This window comes from Corvus cornix, chromosome 2 (genome assembly GCF_000738735.6).
Source record: "Corvus cornix cornix isolate S_Up_H32 chromosome 2, ASM73873v5, whole genome shotgun sequence".
In the NCBI taxonomy this organism is placed as follows: domain Eukaryota; kingdom Metazoa; phylum Chordata; class Aves; order Passeriformes; family Corvidae; genus Corvus; species Corvus cornix.
The window spans coordinates 56,428,300-56,452,958 of NC_046333.1; the positions used below are offsets into that span (position 1 = coordinate 56,428,300).

General features: G+C 34.4%; 1 protein-coding gene across 7 annotated transcripts in view; it reads right to left on the minus strand.

Annotated features, from left to right (window-relative positions):
* AKAP9 (A-kinase anchoring protein 9) overlaps positions 1–24,659 on the minus strand; it is a 105,590-nt gene that overhangs the window by 57,912 nt on the left and 23,019 nt on the right. For 5 of the 7 annotated variants that reach the window (XM_039549296.1, XM_039549297.1, XM_039549300.1 and 2 more), the window contains 7 exons: positions 22,284–22,538; positions 14,203–14,247; positions 8,010–8,063; positions 7,432–7,602; positions 4,894–5,049; positions 3,780–3,977; positions 650–3,094 (listed from right to left, as the gene is read on the minus strand). In XM_039549296.1, coding sequence (XP_039405230.1) covers positions 650–3,094; positions 3,780–3,977; positions 4,894–5,049; positions 7,432–7,602; positions 8,010–8,063; positions 14,203–14,247; positions 22,284–22,538 — 3,324 coding nt within the window. The remainder of the gene's footprint in view (positions 1–649; positions 3,095–3,779; positions 3,978–4,893; positions 5,050–7,431; positions 7,603–8,009; positions 8,064–14,202; positions 14,248–22,283; positions 22,539–24,659) is intronic. The other 2 variants (XM_039549299.1, XM_039549301.1) reach the window with 2 other exon arrangements.

Consider the following 24,659-nt stretch of genomic DNA (forward strand, 5'->3'; position numbering starts at 1 on the left):
TAGTACCTCAGTACTTAGCTATTTATATGGACAAATAACAATCCTTTCCATATTACCTACAATTAATTTCCAATACCAAGAAATACAAGCAAAATTGCTCCAGCAAAACTTAAGAGAATAGTTAGAATCACACAATATGTGTTCCCATTATCACATCCAGATAAATTTCTTATCAAGTGATAACCACGCAAGCACAAAAAAATTGATAACGTAATATTAGTATTTCACAAGTTTGATATTTCAAAAGTTTGGTCAAACGTGACTGATGACGTTTCATTATTTTTTATATTGTTGAATGAGTAGAGAACTGAAAAAACTTATCACAGAACAAAAAATTATGTCCAAAATAAATTTTCCCCTTAAGTAAGTGAAATGCTGCATCAAAATATGAAGTGCTCTGGTAGTCCTCTTAGGTTTTTTTTGTTGCTGTTGATTTAATTAAATGTAAGGGAAGAGTATTTTTTCCATTCAAAAAGCATCCTCATACACATTGACTATGATTATAAACCCCTTTCAACCACTGGTCACACTGACACACATCTATACTTCAAAGCAGCCAGCTGGAAAGAATATGATGCAAATTTCCAAATGTGAGCTCCTGCAAATTTTCATAGTTAGAGTATTTTCCATACTGTTTTATGTAACATACCTGTTCTGATTTTAAGGCATCCACTTGCTGCTGAAGGTTATTTTCACTCTGTGTAATGGCTATTAACGATGTTTCCTCCGGCAGCCTGTCTGGTGTCCCATGCAAATGTTCCACAAGAAACTGCTGTTCTGGTTTCAGCATTTGCTGGACTGCCTTCCTTTTTGTTACCTCATGACTGCAGTCTTTCCTAGAACTTAGATTACCTCTTATATTTGTTCTTTCATCATCTCTACTCCTCGAACCAGGGGATTTATTCCTACTTTCAGATGCTGGAGTAGCAGTCTTTAGAGATTTTCCTTTAGAGCATTTTGTCTTAGTGTCATTACTACTACTATTTGTTCTCTGAACATGACTAATTGTGACTTCTAGTTCTTTACATTTTACTAGAATTTGCTCTTTCTCATCTTTTAAAGATTTGACTTCTTCATTTAAATGACAGATTTCACTATCCTTTGACCTTAATTGTTCAGAGAGATCAGAAAGTCTTAGGGATAATTCCACTTTCTCACGCTGAGTAACCTGAAGCTTTTCCATAAGTTCCATGGCATCTTTCTCAACAACTTCTCCAGCCTCAAATATGTCTTCCCTGGACACCTTTATTTCTTTACTCCCTTCAAAATCAGAGGATTTAGTTTTAAATAAAACTGGTCTATTGCTTTGTAAGTGGCAGAGTTTTTCATTCAAAGCTTTGAGTTTGCTTTTATATTCTGCTTCCTGCTTTTTCTTGCTCTCTTCTAACTCAGTTTTTGCCTTCAGAAGACTTGCACATTCTTTCTGCAGTTCGTTATAACTAGCTTCAAGTTTTTTCTCAGTCAATGAAAAGGTACTCTTCTGCCTTTCAGTATCCTCTTGGAGGAAACTGTTTTGGTTTTTAAGTTGCTCGTTTTCAGTAATCAGCTTTTCTATTCTTTTTTGCAAGTCCAAAATTTCTGTCTTAGAGGTAACACTACTGTTACAAAGTATGTTTCCTTCAGAGCTTACCAACATATTTTTTAATTTCTCTTCCAGAGTTTTGTTTTCCCCCTTAAGAACATTATTTTGTGTTTCTAGTTCTGAACATTTTTTTTGAAGGCTATCTTCTCTCTCCCTCATTTGTTCCTGCATCAACTCAGTTTTAAGCTGCAGCTCTTGTATTTCCTGTTCAAGGGTACCCTTCTCTTTTTCCTCTTGCCTAAGCACTTCAATCTCCTTCTCCAGTTCATGGATTTGAAGTGTCATTTCTTCAGATTTAGAATTTACAATAGACTGCTGTGTATCTTTCAGGTTCGTAATCTCTAGCATCAACTGATTTTGCTTTGTGATTAAGTTGTCCTTTTCATATTGCATGGCTTCTATCTTTTGACTCATTTCATTCTGTACTTCATCTAACTGCTGTTTATGGTGCATATTCAAGTTGTGTTTAAGGCTTTCCATGTTCACCATGTGCTCTTTCTCTAAGTCTTCTTTAAGCCTGGAAAGTTCCTCTTCATGACTAAACAGAAGTTTTGTTCTCAATCTCTCTAATTCTGCTTCTTGCGATTCTGCCATCCTGTCCAAAACTGCATCCTTCTCCCTTTCTAGCATTTCAAGTTTTATTTTGTAATTCGTGATTTCTGCCTCATGTTTTAATTCCAAATCCTTCCTAAACTCAGAGGCAGAAGTCAGCTGAGTTTTTAAATCTTCAATCACAAACTGGTATTTTTCAGCTTCATTTAATCTACATTCCATATCCACTATAGTTTGCTTGGCTCTTTGAACCTGCTCTCTTGAAAAATTCAGTTCTTGAAGAAGATCTTCAATTCTAGTTTGTTGAAGAGATTTCTCTGTCGCGATAATTTCCATCTGTTGTGACAACTCTTGCTTTATTTTTTCCCTTTCTTTATCAGCATCTTGCAATTTCACATTCAATTCATTAATTCTAATATTCATTAAATGAATTTGATCTTTATTAACATTCTCATTAAAACACAAACTTGAAGTTTTCTCCAATTCTACTTTTTGTTGCAAAAGACGCTGTTCTATTTCCACTGTATGTTGCTTAATTAATTCTTGCTTCATTTGTACAATCTGCTGGCCATGCATTTCATCTAATTCAGCCTGAAGTTGTGCCAGTCTCCTTTGTGTTTCTAATTCCATTTTTTGCACAATGTCAGCTTCAGACTGGCTGTCTTTGTAACATCGTTTCTGCAGTTCCTCCACAGTTCCCATTAATTGTTTTATTTCATCAGAACACTGCCTTTCTTTTTGTTTGTAGGTGGTAAGTTCAACTTTCATATTACTTATCTGCTGGTTCCTTAGTGAAATCTCTTCTTTCAATTCTTCAAGTAATTTACTGACATCTGATAATTTTTGCTTAAGCTCAAATGAATTTTTTTCCTCTTCTCCAAGTTTTGCTTCCAGCTCTTCAACTAATGCTTCTTTTTCTTGTAATTTATTCAAATCTTCTCCCTCTTTTTTCTGTTTATCCTTTAAAAAAATGAGGAAAACCATGTCCTTATTTTTAGCTAATTATCTGAACATGTAAGAGTATTTCCAGACTTAGCTATTTAGTCTTTCTTAGAAGGCTAGAGAGGCTATGTTAGTTATAAAACATAAATATAAATTATTTGTTGACCTCATTTGGAGGTTTCCTGCACCCTTGGAATATCTGAGAACCCCTACCCCACCCATGTCATCATGCCCCTCCCCTACTCTTTCCAACCCCCTGTGTCTCTATCACTTTTAACATTTAATTTTTTTAGGTGGTTTTAAAATGTTTTCCATGAAGGATAATAAAAAAAAGTACACAAAGGAAAAAATTAATTCTTCTCTACTTAATGCAGAGAATGTTCAAGCAGGTAATTTAGTGAGTTTTTTTGAAAAGAATGTCATTTATTGAAGGTGTTTTTAACATACAGTATAGTTTCATAATTTGCTCTAAATATTTCTACAACTTTTTAAAACATAATTCATAACACTGAAATAAAATTTCTGAATTTAAATTATATACATATTATGTGTTAGTTAACAGAAGCAGTGTCAAAAACTTAAAATCTTTGTACGCATTCTATGCAGCATACTCATTACCTGTGCTTTGGCTTTTTTATTGCAAAGGAATTACAAAATCCTGGAAAGTGTTTAGGAAAAGAGAACTTTATAGTAAGGAACATACCATTTCATATGTCATGATTTTCTCTTGAAGATGCACAATCTGCTCTTCAAACTCTTCATTCTTTTTTTGATAATTCTTAAGCAGACATTCTTGTTCTTCTAGCTGTTGCTGATGTGAAAGTATCTGTTGCTTGGCTTGCAATAAATCAGCAGCTGTGCAACTGTGGCTGCTGTTCCTTAGGGCTTCGCTTGCCTGCAACTTGAATGTTAAAGAAACAAAACCTAAAATAAATCAGGTTTTTCAGAAACAGCTTACGCTGTACAGAACTAGTGATCTTTACTTTCCTCTTCCACGTCACAAGCCCAAAGATTTCTAAGTTCTTTTGGAGGAGCTGAAACATTCTTATTCATTTGGGATGGCCACCCAATAAAAAGATATTTCATATTAATTAAATATTCACGGTGAGCTAACATAGGACAGTAGCATCTCAGATACATCACTAAGTAGTAAAACTAACTAGTTGCAGCTATGGAGCCCATAATCAGATTTTTCATAATAAAATCTCAGGCTTCAGAATATAATCCACTTGAAGCTCAAAATAAGCTATATAATGTACTCAAACAGCACGAAATATTACAGTATTCAACTGCAACACCGCAAGGTATAGTCTGCGTGCCTACGGCACCTCAATCACCATGATTTTTAGAAGAAATGTTTCTCTGAAGTTTCACTGTTATTTAAATTACCTTTTAATAACACCACAATGGCAGCTTTTATCCAAAATATAATAAAATATATAAGGAGTGTGAAGCTGCAGCCCATGGAAGTTGATGGCTGGATGTTTTGATTTCAAAGGGAACATTTCTGCCCAAAGCTCTGAGATTATGCAAGTGTTTTTCCCCGGATAGCTGCCATAATTCAGTATTTATCAGAAGCTATTACCACATAGTAGGAAAGAAAACAGAATAATATCTACCATTTTATAGTTAATTATTACAGTAAAACAGGTACTATAACAACAACTGTAGGACCAGGAAAATGACTGCTGATCTATACTGCGAGACTGATTTTAAAAAAATGCATTAAAAATTTTTCTGCAGGAACTATTTATGGAGCCTCCAAAGTGACACCTATTTTCAAACCCAAATAAATTTTGGTAGCTGTATTAACTTACATGCTGAAACTGAATTTGCAGTTTTTGACTTTGCTCAGTAAGCTCCAAGAACTCCCTCATGGTTTCATCCTTTTCTTTCCGGGCCTGCTGTAGGTTAGTAGTGAGCTGAGTGATAATGTCATCTCTTTTCTTGATAGCAGCTTCAAATTCTTGCAGCTATAAAAGATAAAATTTAAAGTATTAATGCATGTGAAAACCACAGACAAAAAATACTAGCTAATTTTAGTTAAGTAGGAGTAAGTCATCCCTAACCTCTCTGTTTAAAAGGTGTCTCACTAGTAGAGCTTTTGTATTTTCACAAACTCTACTTGTAAAAATTTCAGAAACAGCGTTTTTCCCCCTCATTGAACAATACATGATGTCTCCATAGAATACAGTTATCAAATAAAAAAATCTTAACTTTTAAGAAGGTTGATTAGTTTACTATATAACTTACTTTTAAAATAAAAAGTGTGCCCACATAAACAAACCACCATAAAGGAAGTCAGAATATCTACTAATAGTGTTTAAGCAATTTTGTACAACTACTCATGTTCACACACTTTTCCCACAATAAATGCAAGTTATATCATCTCTCACTTGAAGTGCAAAAAATAGCATTCATTGTACTAAAGCATGTAATAGATACCATGCAGTATCCTACACTGTAAACCCAGGGAAACCATTCATAACTACATGAGAAAATCCGATCAATCTGCAAAATGGATATAGCATATTTAATAGATGAATCACTTGTCATTTGGAATGATGAAGAAATTATGAGTACAAAAAAATTCTCTGCAACTGTTTTTTTTTTTGTAGGATTACACTCAAGCAGTTAGAAATTCTACAATATTAATTGGCAATATTTTTGTGTACATTTATATAAACATGTTTTTTGGTATAAAGTCCCTTTTTCAATTTGAACTCATTTAAGGCTAGTGGAAGCCTTGTCTCTACACATTGCAAATTTCTTAAACCATTAGTCATCTGTAACTGTTTTGTTTACAATGTTCTCAAAAAAACCTTCACTGAGTTACGTGCTGAATCTCTTGGCTGTTAACATGGTAATGCTTCCTGATAAAGTTCTTTTTAGAACACTGGAGTCAACTCCTACTTTAAAAGCACAGGCCTAATGGAAATAGTAGATGTTTGTTATAGTAGGGAAAATTAGGAACAGATCAGGAACATAAGTGTGCTACACCTTTGCATTTGCATCTGCTCAATGAAATTGAATAAGTAAATATGTCAGTTCCAAAGCACACCATGTTATATAATTTCCAGCTTTTTAAATTCAATCTCTGTTCTTGACAAACAGGCAGAATTAAAGCACACAACTATCTTCCCCACTCCCCTTTTGTAATTCTTTTGTTTCTTCTGAAAAATAAAGCATATGCATTTTTTAACTGAGATACTATGCACTGTTACCACTATTACACAAAAATATACTGCAACTATTAAAATATTATTGTACCACAGCCCCAAACCCGAAAACACTCAATTTTTTAAAATATATTTTTATTTTATTTTAAAAATTATAATTATAGCCATTTAAAAAATGCAAACAGTTTCACCCCCGACTTTTTCAGGAAAAACTAACAGCAGTTACAATCATTAGAAGCACTTATTTTCTTTATTATGCTATAATTATGACTATTATGTTTAGCACAACAGATACAAGACATAGTAATTAAAATTCAATGCTGGACAAAGAAATAATAAACCACCTCTTTTGGGGCAATCACTTAACTGGTGCTATGGCAGATAAAATGACACCTATTATCACAGATAAAATACAAATAATAATAATAATAATAATAGTGCAACAATAGTGCAATAATAATGGTGAAAATAACTGAATATCAGAACTTTTCTTTTATTCTATAGTACTTTGCAAAAAAATAGCAAAATACAGTGACATGACCTGAATCCAAATTAGGAGAGAGACAAGTTAGACATAAAGCACAACAAAGTACTGACTTGAGTGCATTGCACTGCAGGCTTAAACTGGAAGGGTATTCTTTACTTTAAAACTTAAGTGTATATTCCAATGGTATTTCTAAATAAGAAATGCTTTCCAGTAAACCCAAATTATTAGGTGTTATAAATTAAAACATTCTTGCACTGTTGTTTTTGTATTTCAGACTGTGAAGTCTGACATAAAAATACATTTTGGTTCAGTTATATTATTCCTTAGGGAGTAAAACCTGAGGTTTTTTGATCTTGGAGGAACAGGAAGATATTAAAGTCTTTGCATAACTGGAGAAGAATTAGGGCTTTTCTTGAAAATTGTGCTTCCATTCCTAATTTGAAGAAACTCAATGCAAAGACAATTTGAATTTTAGTCACAAAATACAGAGAAAAAGGACACACAATGGAAATGCCATTCAAAGTAATAGAACATGGTATATAATTGAAAGAAATTATGTGTAATTAATTCTATGTCACACACTGAGTGCATTCTGAACAGCTGCCATTAGTGTGAACTCCTTCCGGTGATGCTCTGCATTTTTGCATGTAACCAAATAGCAAGTAGAAAGCAACATAAGGTAATTATACCTGTTGCAATCCTTCTGTGCCATAGGCTGCCCTCATTTCTTCTATCTCTCTGCTTAGTTCTTCAATCTCTTGTTGTTTCCCAGACAATTGATTCTCCATCACCTCTAGCTGTGTGTGTGAGTGCTGCATTCCATGCTCTGAATGAATGTCTCCAACTCCAAATTCTTCTTCCTAAATCAATCCAAGCTTCTTTACATGCCAATTTTTATGCTTTATCACAGTAAGTAAAGTCAAATATCAAATTCTGTACCAAATGCCACCTTAGAACACTAACATACAATACAGCATCAAAGATCTTATTGCCATGGTAACCTCCTTTGTTAGTATAATTCACACCTCAAAAGCACTGACACAAAATGTTTCTGCGAGTTGTGCTCTATAACCTTAGCCTTAATAGATGGAGTAAATTGGTTTGCATTTCAAGTTTAATGATACACTATATTAATATAGCAAACAATGCAGATGCAGAGCACAGCATGCAAAATAAAGTATTAGTCAGCAACACAGTTTTTGTTCAAAACAAATTGAGGTGTTTAGTATTCTCCATTAGTATTACGATTCAATTTGCAATACTGTACCCTGATTAAGTCTGCAGGTATAGCTGTTCTTGTCACAAAACTGCAACCATTTACCTGTATAAAGACAATTTCTAAATACATTATTTGAAATAAAGCTTGATTTCTATTTCCCATTTACTTGAATCTTATGTGGCAATTTCTGCAGACCCATGGGAATTGTTATGCTACAAAAATTTACTTCATTTGAAACATAAAACAGCTTCCTATATAGCAAATTGCATCAAAGTAAGCATAGAAAACACATAAAACGCCCAAAATTGCAAAAAATAAATACTATTGTCTAAAACCAAAAACCTTATTACAAATCAACATCTAGAGAAAACAAAGGAGTTCAGATTTAAAGGTCAATGCAAAGCTTTCTCTTTTAAATCATTAAAATACAATACTATAGCATTTTAAATTATAGGTTTAATATTTTTATATATTACTAAACATAGTTATGCTTTCTGAAAGATTTTTATTCACCATGAGATTTAGTCTTTCTGAAAGTCACCTATCTCTTGATAGGGGATGAAAGGCTGTACCACAGACCTTCATTCTCAATTTGAAGGAATTTTGTGAAATAGAAAAAGAGCAGAAATGATACATTTGACATGAGACATTTGAAAACAAATCCTCTTTCACTCACCTAACACTGCAAGCCCTTTCAGCTTCTACAAGAATTTTGGTTCTACTGACGGTGCAAACCAAAGCCGGCAAATCTCCAAAAGGCAAGCACAAGCCAAAGTAGCAGTTACAAGTAAAAAAAAAAAATCCAAATGAAAAGAACATGCTGCGTATACATGAGTAATGATCAAACAGACAGGCAGGCTTTTAAAACAGCAGACCAATGTTCAAAAACGAGAAAGCAAGAACAACTGCATTTCTCCTCGGAGCTGTTTATTACATCAGAGCCTGAAACAAAAATAAAGGTACTAGAAATGGAAAGGCAACATAGTATTTCAGACCCAAATACTATGTTTAAATCAAAAAAAGAAGCTGTACTGCTCAGATGTCTGCCATAGCCTAGATCAGGGCTTACTTACAAATAACTATCATGCCTGAGCAAATCAATAAGTGCACTGTTATAAATGGGATCAATACAGTCATTGAATTTGTATTAAGCAAATGAATAAATCTGCATTAGAGAATTTGCACAGCTGACACAGTGCCCTTTCAATTTCTGACTTTCTCAGTAAAAACAAGACACCACAGAGATTACTACCTTCGTTTAGAAAGAATAAAGAAAATTGCAGCAAACAGCAACTCATAGAGTCACTGTGTATCATTTGTGTATTGCCAGATGTTTGCTCTATGTTCAGACACACAAATGTCTACGCAGTGCCTGGCACCAATGTCTTTATTCAGATTTTGGCGCATGTCCCGGATTAACAACACTAGCAGTTTAATAGAAACTATTATTAAATCCTTCCTTTCCCCCTTTGTAACTCATATTTTATTTAGGCTTAATTGATAAAGATACAGTGTACAATCATTGTAATCTACCATACATTTCTCTTCCCATGAATCATGGCTATGTGCAACTACCAAAGACACTTTATAACAAGAGCTAATAGGAAAGGCACAAAAGTCTTTTCTCATTAGCTGTTCCAGGCTCCTCAGCAGCGGAAAATTCTACAAAAGACCTTTAACTTATAAAAGGGATTTTGCTACACACATTCAAAACAACTGTCTGTAACGTCAGAAATGTTGCTCCATTTCACAGAAATCTAACTCTTCGACATCACGCAAGTGATGCACACGGTAACATGGTAGTCCATGCTGTTTCTCATCTGATACCTTCTTCTTTCAAATGCCTTACATCTTCTGGCAAAGTGCAAGTGGAAACATGACAAGGCAACAAATTGCACTGTAATCTGTGAAAAAAAACCGAGACAGACAGCCACAGCAGGGTGCTGTGTTGATGGAAACCTTGGGAGCAGCCTGGCAACCCCTGGCATGACAAATTCTGCTGTGTAAGAGCAGACAGACAGTCCGTAATGAGTTATTAGCTTCAAAATACCTTTATTTAAAATTAATTTTCCACTCATCTGAAATATATGAATTCAGTAGTTCAGATGCCAACTTGAGTGTTAGTAGATGGCTACACAAGGCCTGCAGGATTCCTGTGTTTTGACTTATGGTCCCAGTGATTTACCCATTTAGAGACCTTCTGCAAGTCTATAAATACTCTTAATGTAGATTCTTATCATTTCTTCTTTAAAAGCTTTGCAGTTCACCTTTAACACTGAAACATCCTTATGCCTTAATTACCTATGATGCGCTTAGTTACATACCTCAGGAAACAATTAAACATTGAAAGAATCAAACCACATACCATTTTAACATAATGAAACCAAGAAGTAACAAGAGCTCTGGATAAAATTGCATAAGCAAATAATCACAAAATAAGAACAGATTAAATTTTACAATACATTACTCAGCAGCCACAGTTTTGGTGAACAAAAGATATGAAACAAGTGAAGCTTAAGGAAGTCTCTCAAAGGACATTCTGTCTGATTGTTCTTCCTGTCTAGCATTTTGAAAATAATTCACAGAAAAAGTATTTAATATTAAAAAGTAAAATATAATCTGTAGTCTATTGGCTAAAAATAAACGTTTCATTTATATTGCATCAGTTAATACATAGCTTAAGGCAAATGAAAGGAATCTTCTTTCTGAGAAACAAGGAAAACCAACTTCCATCACTGAATTAAGGCAGTGATTCATGACAATTGCCACCAGAGGTCAGGATTACATTCATGAAATCACTGTACTCTGTTTAATGTTCCTTAGACCTTGGAAAACCTGAAATTGTATCTCAAAAACAGCAGTAGTAATATATAATGTGTAACTACTTACAACATTATTACCATTACTACAGAAATTTCCCCTTATAAATAATAAATTCATGCTCAGCATAAATCAATACATACTGTTTTGCTTAAAAGACTTGTTTGATTTGGTAGTAGAAACATACAGAAGTATCTGGAACAGATTAACAATTTTACCTCATCTTTTCTTTCCCCCTCCACCCTTTCTTGTACATTTTGGACATCTGAATCCTTCATAAAAAATAATATTTAGACCTTGAACACTGCTTTTCAATGTTCTTAGCCTCTCCTCAATTTTCTAGTGATGTCACAACTGACTACATGAAACTTAGCTAAAATTAGGAATTAGGTCAACTTGGGCAAATGCATTTCAGTGTATTTTGGAGGCTTGGTGGGGGAGGGTTTATATGCCATGAACAAAAGCCATTTTCAGTTCGTGATGAAAATAGTTACAATCCTGTAATATAACTAAGGTTAGTAACTTCCAAAGGAGAACAACTGATGACTTTTTCAAATACCATGGCTTAATAAATATTTCCGTATATTAGAACAGCAACAGGTTTCTTTATGCAGTAGTTAAGGTTGAGGTATAGAATTTAATTAAAATTTAAAAAAACAAACAACTTTCTAGAATTCATATTGACCCTCTTTTCAGAGATACACTTTGCAAATTGGAGAGTCAAGAAGAGACAAAAAAAAATCAGGTGAAACAGTTTTTCAGTTATACCATAAAATTGAGGCATATGGAAAATGTATGGGGGCAACTTTACCTTACACAATTACAAAATCCCCCAAAATTCTAACTGTTGGAAAAAGCCTAATTTGCCTCAGTTCTGAGTTCAAACCACAATCTTAAATAGCTAACCACCATTATAATTTAAGACTAGGCAGGTAAGTGTCATTGTTGCTGAAATTCAGGAATTTGTCCCAAAAGACAAGCTTGTCATATGAAGGATTTATCAGTCCTCAGTTGGCTACAACCTTGACAGTATAGGTATTAGAAAGGTGGCTGAGCAAAACCGAACAAAAGACTGTATTTACAATAAATTTCCTTCAAGACAAAAATTCTAATATAAACATACCTTCAGTTTTGCTTAGACAACTGTACTGCCTTATAAGTTTGTGTATGGTAAGTCTCCTAAAGAGGGAAATACTTATCACTGAATTTTATCCAATTCCTCAAGAGAAAGGGCTGAAGAATTAAAACCATCTGATTTAATTCATCAACTGCAACAAAACAAATTATTTATGACCTATTTTAATTTGAAGCATGACAACCACAATTCAACTTAATTTCTGTCAAAACCACTAAAAATAATACAGATGTTCTAATCAATAAGGAAAAAGACGGATCAACAGGCCTATGTCTCTTCAAATATGGGGTTTCTTAGAGTTCTGAAAAGGAAATCATGTATTTGAAAAAAACCTAAGCTCAATATTTTATATATCTGCATAATAATGCTGATACAAGGAAAATTTAATTTATTCTCATCTTCTTCAACTGAAAAGGTTTCAGGTAATTTTATTTACAGTACGTCCATGAACAGAAGCAGAGCTTTTAATAATAAAAGTAACATCACAGCTGATATGAAACATATTGAAACATCAGCTCCTAAAATATCTGCATTCCTAAATGTGATGTCTCCTCATTTCAGATACCAACCAATTGTAATGAACAGGAATTAAAAAAAGTTTATTAGGAAAGATGGCAATTCTGACGACTTGAGCTTGGTCTTCACCAGAGCCAATATCATGCTACTATTCACTAGTTTTGTGTTGTCTACTTATGTCTTAGAAAATAACTCTCAGCAAGGTAAAAAGTCTTTCTGCAGGAATAAGAACTGCCTAGTAATGCATCTATCATTGCATTTTTTAGGAAATCTGTAATTTTTTTAAGGGATATTAAGACTGCAGTTCTGTTGTCTTCAGTATCTGAAAAATTGCTCCCTAATATCCTCTGCAGGTATCTATGGAAATATTTCAAGAATGAAGGAGGTAAAAATTAAGTGTTTAGATGTGAAACTTCATGTTAAAATGAGAGCTTTAAATTTAACTGAAACTGAAGCCCCAAAACATTAAAATCAGAACACATCCACAGTTACCATGAGACATTTACCAGATGTTTTCTGCATCCTGCTGCCCTGTGCAAAGACATGCTTCCTTCAGCATTTGCAATTCAGTCTCCAGCACTGCTTCCTACCACCTCAGAAGTGATCAAAATTTCAGCCATATTTCATCATATACATAATATGTCTCACTTGTAAAAATACATGGATATCAATGACATTGTCAACTGTTTTCAAGGGTTCATTCTTCACATACCACAAATTCCATTTAAAAGTAATCACATACCATGGTGATGCATATTCTAAAAAGGTGCACTGTGGTCATGGCAGTTCTTCAAAAGTATGTCTGCTATACTCTCAATGGCAAACAGCAATGAGATTCATTTGACTACTTCATCCCCTCTTACTTGTTGCTCAGCTTAAGATTCTGGGTGTGTTTGTTCTAAAGTGTTTAGCACAGAGAACTGCAAAATAAAACCCTGACTGTCTCTACACAAAGTGATTGATTGAGACATGAAAAATTAGATTTTTAAACTAAAAACAATTCTTACTGTATTCAGATGTTCCATGACTATTTCTTGCTGGCTCGTTCTTGACCAACATTTATGCATGAGGTAGTTTACTCCTTACAAACATAACTGTTTTATCTGACAGGACCCAAGTTCCATACACACAACTACCCTTCAATGTGACAGAGATGAGCTGTAGACACCAAAATGTGGGCTGACTCTGGCTAGCAGATAAGGCCCCGCTCCAGTCACTCACTCCCCCACCAGCAGGGTGGAGGAGAGAATTGGAAGGGCAAAAGTAACTCACCTTCATGGGCTAAGATACAGTCAGCTTAGTAAGTGAAAGAAAACAAACCAGCCAAACAACAAGTGATGCTCAGGCACTCGCTCACCATCTCCCACCAGCAGACTGACACTCAGCCAGTCACTGAGGCTGCTTTGAAACTCATTAAAATGTAATTGACTTGTTAAATAGTCTCTCACAGAAAATTAGTTGAGATTATGCACAGCCACTACTCCCATGGCAATACAAAGCATTAATACGACCTTAAGGATGACATTGCTACAATAGTTTATGTATATATTGCATTATTTATTATAGTAGCCATCCCATTATGGAGTTGACATAATGCTTGCTTTAATGGTACATTGATCATACCAGTAATAACATGCAACAGCTTTGTCCATAATATCACATCTGCTCTTTCCTTCCTTCTCCTTTTGAAAAACTATGCACAGCATTGCAGCAGACATGTAACAGAAAAGGTTGAAAGAAAAGCTAGGAAAAGCATTACTTCAGTCTTACCTCAGAACTGTAATCTTCTACTGTGGTGGAAATTTCACTTTCCGGCTAAAATAAAATATTAAAATATTTACAATGATGGCACTCTAAAAATACTAAACAAGATATTTTCCATTTTACAGTATTTGAAAACACCGAGGTGTACATGAATTTGATAAGAGTATATGTACAGTAACAATCACCTTCATTTGCTTGAATTAACAACTTTAGTAAGGTCATTTTGCTGTTGAACTATGATCACGGGAACACTACAATTACAGGACAAAATCTTCAAACAACCTACAGGTGCAAAACAATACTTTGGAAATTTAACTTAATTTTCTGGGATTTACTTTTGTTTTTTTAAAAAGTACTAAGTACCATGAAAAGGATTTGTCTCTGCTATATGAGTTTTAACTAATTAGGAACTTTGCTGGCTTAAGAACACAATCTTATGCAGAACATCATTTTCATACCTGCAAGACTTGATGTTGACTAGAATTTTAAAACAAACACTCATCCTTCAGCTTCCATGGAAACCAAGGGAAGATAAAAAGACAAAGACTCAAATCTTGTGATCTAATGAAGTAGACGAATTAAAGGAACAAAGCCTTAAAAAACTGAGCATAAACGTGCCATGGCAGACGCCTGAATGAAACAAAGTGTATCTTGAGGAACTACATAAGCTGTATCAAGTTTGAGAATCAAAATGTTCATAGGAAAAAACCACAAACTATCTATATAAGGTGCACTATCATGGAGTAAGTGTACTTGAAAGAAAAACCTGAGAAGTGTAACCGAGTTAGAACTACTTTGGCAAAAATGATGTGCACATAATAGAGCTTGTCCCAAATTCACTTAATGTGTTAGTCAGCCTCATGTTAAATTAGTCTCAATTTTATATAGAATTCTGTGAGGCTTATTTTCAAAGGGACATGGTACGTTTTGCATCAGTAGACATACATGAAATTTGGAATGTTAACTGTGTTCTGTTTTGTTTTTTTCAAAGTAATCTACCACCCAGACCTCCTGAAGTTCTGCAGTTTTTACAATCCTAACAACGTTGATACTACATATTTTGAATCCAACATGCAGCTCCAGAATGTAAATAACCTAAACAAAGGGTTTTACAAAGGTTACACTGTTTTATGTACAGAGTGCACAACATTACCTTAAAATATTTATTTGGAAGTTAAAATTCATATAATGCATACAATTTAAAAAATAAAAACAGGTCCACCCCAAAAATAAGACACTAACTGAAACAGAAATCAAAATTATATTTTAAAACTCTAGGGTGACAAAAGTGTTTCTGCTATGGAATACAAATTTAGTATTTTAAAATATTTAATCTTCACACAAATATATTTTATTCATATTATTTATATTTATATTAATATTTGTGTATATATAAATGTATACCAAAAAATTACATCTTGTTTGTAGTCTATGTCCTTGGTCTAGGACAAAATCCTCTGGAAGAAATAAAATCAGAGAAAACCACACTACTTTTTTTCGTAATACAGATAACAAATAAATGGTCACTATCTTCTTACAATTTTTCATGGTTTATTGCAATTCAGGAGTCTTCACAAAGAATGATTAGAAGCATTCCTACAGAAGCTCAGAAGTATTACTATAAAGGTGTATATATATAGCTAGATCTAAGAACTCTTCAAATCTTTATACATAGCATGAAATATAGGCACTTCTCCAACGTGCAAAAAACAGGAACAAGTAGTCCAACTTCTTCAATAGCTCTTCCTTGTAATGCTTTTCAATTATAAAACATCTCTTGTTTATAAGGATGATGAAATAAATTTATACATCCTCAGACAAACACAAACCTAGTAAATAATTATAGAAAAAGGCAAAGAATTTGTAGGTTGAAGCTTCGGCTGGAGTGAGAAAATATGAATTCTCAAATGAAGTTGATTATTGAAAATAATTCTCTAATTTTGTTATGGTAATTTGGCCAGATATGGTATTTTTTAAGAAGTTAATCTATTGCTGATGCTTTCTGAATACCAATCTACAAAAAAAAAAAAAATTAAAAAGAGTCTAAAATATTTTTTTAAAAATTGTCAAAACCACAAAGTGCTCCATCAGTTTAGGTGTACAATATCTGTTAGCAGCATAATGTCAACTTCAGTCCTGGGTCTAGATAAGTTTTTTGCCTGTTAAGACCAAGTATTTTTGCCAAGGGATTCTATGATTTTAAGGACAGAAAGATGGCCAAATGAACTCCAGTTAAATGCACAGTCTCCTGTGCTAAGGGGATCATCCAAACCCTGCTAAAAACCAGTTAAAGAGAATTAAATCCTATGAGCTCACACATTAGACCCCAGACTGTAAGACTTCATGTTATTCTTTTGCTGTCAGAATCTGTAACATACAAGTAGTCAACATTTTACAGGCAGTCATCTTGCCCTCCGAGCAGCTATGTTACTTCCTAAGACCTGACCAACTTTATTTCAAAATCCAGCTTCTTCCATTATCAAGCCACCTGATCTGAATGCTTCAATTTTTCTTTGGTCAACAGAAGTAACTAGGTTTTACACAGCTCATTTGAGCCCCAAGGGTCCAGTTTGAAAGGAAATAATTTCAAAAAATTCTTACTACACACTCTTAGCAACACAAAATCTTTTGACAGGATAATGCCAAGAAGGCTATTTATCAGCTCTCTCAATGCTTTCTGGAATTTGAAATAGGTATTTGTAATACCTTCACAGTTGTTTTGCATGTATTCTATTAACTACGTCCCACAGCATTTTCTTGCTGCAAACAGTTTCTCTCTTCTGGCAAAATACTTCAACACCTTATTTAGTATTTTCTTCACTGACAATGTAGTTGATTTTTAAAATATATTGAAGAGACATTTCAAAGACTCTTTATAAGCAGCTATCTTCATCCAATCTTCAGATGGTACCTTTAATGACAACAGTATTCAGAAAATTTTTTAAAAGTTCTGTCTGTATGTACTTCAGAGGAACTACTGCAAGCTGATACCAAAAAAAGGAGTATCAGCTTGTGGAATACAGCAGGCCGATTTCAGAGTAACTTGTTTCTGTATGCAGTGAAGCACTGCTCAAAAGTCATGTTCTTGGACACTGGATGCCCAAAAATATCCCAGGATTCACAAAAGAACTCATATATAAAATTGGCTACAAGAACTGAAAAGTGATTTTCATACGTCTAGAAAACTTCCATAAGTAGACAATAAAACATTTTGCAAGAACCGACATCTGCACTAAACTACTCCAATTGCAGTGGATGAAGGTATAGACTGAGTATTCATGGAACAGAATTCTACCTGAAGGAAATTACTGACTTTTTTATGACCTCAGTGAAAACTCTCAGAAAATGTAACTACAAAAGGCTGGATTAATTCTTGACCAAGTTATTTTGACTTGGCCATTTCCTCTATCAATTCACAGAGGATCACAAGTAAGTCTAATTAAGGAGACTGTGACTAGAAGTGAGGCAAAGAGAATTTAGCCAGAACATCCCAGACATAAAATCCTCTCTTTAGGTCATCCTGAACCTTATGGGCCTTTAATACTTGTAGAACATTCTGAATATGAAGGGCTATTCTTTTATATTGCCTTATCATGTCTTCCTTAGTTCCCAATATCAAAACCATTCGATTCAAATTCCCAGGTAATTTATGACCCAAACCAATTTACTATGATCAAATTTAAATTGAGTGCATTTTAGTGGAGATAAACCACTGCCAAATCTGAATATAACCTGCAGCAAGGTACTGGAATCTGCAGTGTGTAAACTTCTCATGGAATCAGAAAACACCATCAGTAGTGGTAACCTAAGCATTCAATTAGGTTTCTATTCTTTGGTAACCTGGACTTATAAATGTTTAATCTAAAGTGAAAAACCCTGTAACTCTGCAAAAAGACCATTCTCCAACACAGGTAACTTCAGTGCCAGTAAATCTATTATATATCAGTATTTACAGAGATAAAAGAAGGCATAATACCAGAGGTTGTCTTATGAATCAAAGAAAATTGGCAAGTTATCCTGGCAATCTTCTGGCCAGATGGTGAATGGAAACATGACTGGCTTCAATCAGAACCATATGCTGCTGAGAATCTATTACCTTCTCTTGTGACACTGACTTTACTATTGAACAGACTATTTCCAAACATTTGCTTTTCTTCATTCTTAATTACAAAACATGTTTCAATGGATGCTATATTATCTGAAGTGACTGGGCCAATTTTGACTACATTTTACTTATCTTTTTTTTTTTTCAAATCCTCCATCTTATTGTCCATCCCACAATAACTCTTTTCTAGTCAAAGCATTTGGTTGCTCTTTGTTTTCATGCTTCCATCATAGGAATGTCTTACCACATTCATCACTTACACCCTTTCTCACTGAGGCATCCTCTCTGTTTCTCCATACCGCTTACATACTTTCTTATTTCTCTCACTTTTCTTCATCAGTTCTCAAGAATCCTACCCAGTGCTTCCTTCTTAATCACTTGCTGATCCTCCTCTGTCAAAATCTCAGACACTAACAACTGGAATACCTTATAGAAATGAAAAAATGAACATGGAGCTATAAACTTTATCACCTACTTCAGTGAACAGTAAAGCTATTCTAAAACTATTACCAAAAGGATTTGTCCTTTGAAAAACAAAAGACGAGTTACTAATCCAACCTCAGTCAATTAGAGGTATTCTTCATCACAGAACTTTGAACTTTTCTTTTCTAAGAAGCTTTGTATAATAGCTTTTACTACCCAGGTGACTCAAGGACAATTTTACTGTGACACAGGTTAATTTCTTTTGCTTTCCTGGCATTAGGACATTCTTGCAAAGCAGTGTGCTCCAGTGCACCATTTCAAGACCTCCCAGGAAAGGTGATCTCAGCAATTATTTACCCTAGAAGTGGTTTTGCTTTCTTCCGTTTTAAATTGCAGAAGTCACAAAAAGAAGCAATCTGAAACCCAAAATTTTCATTTATTCCAGTTTATTTTATTGTATGTTCTAGGTTATTTGTACTTTGATATGGAAAAGGACACTATGATTGTCAATACCTAAAGATATGAGGGTGCAACAAATGAAGACAAAATATATTCTCTTTGTGAGAACAAGACAAAAAGCATTCAATATGAAACAAGAGACTTTCACTAATAAATACCAACTGTCACTTCAGGAAGAAATCTTGTAAATAAACTGTTCCTCCAACAGTGGATGGAAAACCTTTGAGATTACAAGTATGCTCAGATGGAAGGTAAAATGTAATGGCTAAACAATGGTAGTTCTTCCAGAGTTCTTCCAATTAGTTTCTGCTGGAGGGAACACAGTGGGATAGAGGAACCCACCTTTAGGAACACAAAGGGGAAAAAAAAAGGGAAATGGATGACTGCAAAAAATCCCTTTGTACTCTAAACACTTTTGTCCTCTCTGAAAAGAAACTCTTCTACCTTCACAAGGGACATAAGCTCCCAGACGAGTATCTCTATTTCACTTTCTGATATGCATATTGAGTAAGAGAACCCTTTTTTACTTTGTATTTGGACATGCTAATTCCACTGGGGACTAAAAAAATTATACTAGAAGAACTGCAGGGAGATAAACTTCTACCCACAAAACTACCACAGAATAGCCCATTAAAGATTTTTAGATAGACAGGCAGTATAGTCAGATGTTTTGAGTCTGTATTTTGTGGTACAGAAAGAACAATTCTAAATACCACTTCCAGTAAAAGATGAAATAAATAAGTTGAATCAAAGTTTAGCTAGAAAATGATCCTGCATGATGCTTCCAGTAATCCTGTCTCACTCTTCTGACACAGCAACCTACAACGATTTAATGTTGGGTGAAAAAGCAAACAGCTCAAAGCTGTAATGCTCCATTGCAGAGATTAGCCTGAAACTGCCTATTACATTGGCTGCCATTTCAACTAAGCAAGCTCCAATCCAATTACTGTAATACAGGCTCTCTGTCCAAATCATTGCACTTGTAAGACTAAAACCAGTAAATTATGAGATTCACTGAAACACTTTCAGAGTTTTCCCTCTTCTATTAATACTGCAAAGACTTTAGCAATCACCTTCCAACTACAAAATGCTGATTATTTATTTAAGTAGTATGAGTAAGGAGGCTACAGACCACATTTAACAAAGAAAAATGCTCTCCCAATTGGGAGTGGGGCTTTTTCTGTGGAAGTGAATACTGATTTAAAAGTCACTACATAACTCAACAGAGTCAAATTACAAATTTACATGATTACCATGCTTATTCTTCTAAAGCTACAATTTAAAAAAGAAAGAATGAAACAAACCCCCTTCCCCTCAACAAACCAGAAACGCCAGTGCATCTCCGTACTTATTTATTTAAACATAAGATAAGTTGCTTTGGGAGTAAGACAGACCTCAGAAAAATCATACCCCATCTTAAGAATGCATCTATGCGTGCAATCTTTAGCAACTGCAGTGCAGATATTTTTTCCATTTCTAAAATCATCTATGTCTTGTACTGTATGCATTTAGAGGCCAGCACAGGCCACTAGGACCAACCTGATCTAATTAGACCCGCTTTGAGACCAGGATCAGACTAGGTGACTTCAAAGGTCCCTTCTAACCAAAGTTATTCTGTGACTCTGTACTGCACCCTGTTTCTCCAACTGTAGTAGAGATATTTACCCTAACAAAGGAAATACATCAGCAGAGTCCATCTGCAACTTCAAAATACATTTGATCAAGGAAATTACTTCATACAGTTGTCATATTTATGTAGACAATTACATTATTAAAACAAGAGTTTAAGTGACTCTCTCGAAACACCTCTCTTCCCTAGCAGTCCTCTCTTGTTAGTGTAGATAATCTGATGCATTTCATAAAGTACATCTTTCTCTTTTCCTAGGAGGTAAAAAAGTCATATCTTCATCTATGAAAATATTTATTCTGTTACCAAATTTCTTACCTGCTCCAGGAATATCTGAGTTGAACAGACACTTTTATTGAGTTACTACGAACAGTTTTGAAGCCCTAACATGAGCTTTCTAAGAATTAAAGACTACATATTAAAGGCATGTACTTACAAGGTTCAAAATATCTAGTGTATTCTTATATTGTAGGCTTTAAACTGTAAAATAAATGGATCAATTACTTTGCAAGTTTTCATTTGCATGTATGATTTAGTCTGTCTGCCCCTCCATCACAGTAAGTTTGGGGTTTTTTTTAACAAAAATTCAAAAAAATTTCAAAAAGTGTAATTTCTCAAGTTAGTTCTCAGTTGCTGGAAATTCACTAATGGAGCCAAAATGATGACAAATGGTCTATCCTAGCACAGGACAGATAAGTCGAAATGCAGAGCATTCATTTGTACCACATCTCTCAGGAACGACTGCATTCATCTGCACAGAGCTGGGAATCTGCATTGAGATACTTGTTCAGAATGCCACTCATCATTTTAGAAGCACTGGTTTCACGAATGGAGTAAGTTATTCTGTAAATAGTATCAGCCTCTCTTGTCCCTTCTATCTGTAATGACATTACATGAATTCATGTTCACTCAGAACTGAACTGGACTGCCAGTGTATGTCATACAGCATCTTACAAACTTCCTAGAGTACTTTCAGCCAATAGCACTCAGGACTATATTTCATTAAGCTGTGAAAGTAGAGTAACTGTTTATCAATCTCTTAAGCCACCCAGTTTCTCAGCAATGATCTCCTAAATTCATTCCTTCTCCTCATTAACCAGAGCGACTCAAATTACATTATGAATACAAGAAAGATGTTTAGTTTTGCATTTTGGTGTAGCCATAAGTGCAGAGATCAAAAATCCACTGCAATTTGCAACTTCTAATAAAACAAAATTAATTTATGCACATTTAAAGACTACATCAGTACAAACACACTTTCCATAATCTACAGGGGACTGACTACAGTAAAAAACATGACACCAGCAGGCAGGTAGAAAGTACCTTCTCTGGACATACTAAGTCAGACAGAAGCAGCAAGGAAACAGTGTCCAAAATCTCATCCTATTCCTTTATTCCCACTTTCAAAATGAATGGATTATTTTATGCTCACTCACCCCCAAAAGTGACTGTTATAGCCTGAGACAAACTTACCTCAATGGTGTAAGCCTGGGTGTGTTTGATAATTTCTCCACTATGCAAAGTCCTGATAATCGCAAAGTCAGCAGTAGCAGCTGCTCCCCTTCGACTGCTGCATGTGGATATTTCATCACTTCGAGATCGATCAGTTTCAATCCCATCTTGTATTGATTCTTCATCTTTGATGTTTGCTGTTTTCTTCTTCTTTTTCTGCTTCTTTGATCCATTTTGACCATCAGTTTGTGCCTTCCGCTGCCTAAATTGGGCAAGCTGTATAGAAGACAAAATCTTGTTAAAGGTGAAAGTTTTCCTCTTTATTACTAATGACATCCTCTATAAAGGTTTACCCACTATTCTACATAAAACTTCAAACCAATCACTACTGAAAACAAGCTGGAAGGTAATGTTGCATATGTGAGACAGACCCAGATTATTTTTCCATTTACATAGTTTGCTTTAACAAAATCTTAAATCTAAACCAACACTTGATTAATTCCTTTTCAGTTTCAGATTCACAAGTTACTGTTCCACAGACTGATACCTAGAAATCAAAACATTCAAAGGCAAAGGTACAAATGTTATTATAAAGGACAAATGCAATGAAATAACCTGATCTCATTTTTCAATTTTATAGTAACCTAAAAATAATTTACAAAAATTTCTTTTAATTTTTATTTTAGAGACAGATAAAAGCAAACTTCTCTTCCAGCAAGTATCATATGAAGTTTTTTTAAAAGTTTGTTATAACTCATAAAAGCTGATCAAATTACTGAAAACATCATAAAGAAACAGCAAAGTAGCAAAATATATATTAAGGGAATAGTCCAAAACCAAAAAGTGAGCAGATTACAAGACACACTACCTTGTAGCAAAACATGCTGATGAACAAAAAGTCACAGGTGAGCCAGGCACACAGTTTAAAAACCAATTAGTATGTAAGCTATTTCAAATACTGTAAGACACTGCCTTTTGAAGAGCTTATCACTTTTAATCACTTTACAGTGGTTTACACAAGAAAATCCATTTAAAATATTTTTTTCTTAACACAAACAGAATTTTTGTTCAAATAAGAAAAACAAGCACATCAGGGTTTACCAATTAAAATTCAAAACTAAAAAGATTCTATCAATAAAATCCGAAAACAAGAAACATTACTTTCCAATTGAAACATCCAACACTAAGTGCTACAATAGTTTTCATAAATGTAGCTCCAACATAAAGCATACAAATAAAGACCCTAAAGCTTTAAACTTTCAACATCAACTAATACTCAAATATCATGTTTTTTTAAATAAATATGCTGCAATTTTAAGAAAAAAAATATAGAAAAGATAGCATATTTGCTCATGATATTCACCAGTCGAGAAAGCCAGGCTTCCATCCAACTTCTTCAGGAACACCCACACCAAACAGGACACACAGATCCCCTTTCTGAGTCACCATTTGGTTACAGGGCAAGGTATCACCTGAAGTGCTTTCTAGTTCTCATCTGGCCCCAAGAGAGCTGAGAAACTCCAATCTAAATAAATGCAACACTGAGAGATCAGCTCTGACTTGTGGCTGGTTTTGCTTTTGTCCCTTTATTTGTATTTCTTTGTGGGTTTCTTCAGTCTCCTCTCCTTTCTTAAAACGACGGACAGCTTGGCATATGGCTCCTGCTCTGTTTATGGGAGGAGGACCTGAAGATTTGCTGAGCCAAATATGCTCACCTAAGTACTTAATACTTACCTCCTCCCCACTACTTTTCTAATTACTTCAACTTCATGATTTTTTTCTATTTTTAAAATATGCACCTTTTGTTATTTCACCAAAAATCTATTAAATCCAAAAATTCAAAACATGAAAAGAAAGGATAGTCTCCTTCTACTTCAAAGTTTAAGAGAAAAAAAACCCCAAACAGCCAACCAACCAACCAACCAACTCAACTCCCCAAACCCAACTAAACAGAGATTTAGTTTCTCAGAAATGGGAAGGGTAAAGGTTCCAGTTGTCCCCTTAGGATATTACTACATTCTCTTAAAACTGTAAGTTTATCTCAATAAAATATTTTCAGTTTATCCAAAAGAAAAAAAAAATTTGTTCTAATGTCCCAATGACAGAAAACAAACAACCTGACTTCAAGTGTAACTACCGAGAGATTTTGCTTTCTTTGTGTTTTAAGTAATAAATGACATGCAGTGCCACTGGTCAAGAACTCTCTTCCCCAACCTGATTGAAACCTTCTGTAATGGAAAGTTAAGTTGGCTTCTTTAAAGCAGCTTTACAGCCTTTATTTGTCTACAAAATTAGACATGTAGCTCAAGGACAAATGAATTACTCCTTGTCTCTCCACAAGTATTTTGCATATTTTAACTGAAGCATCTGGGCATGCCAGATTTCTCTCCTTTCAAA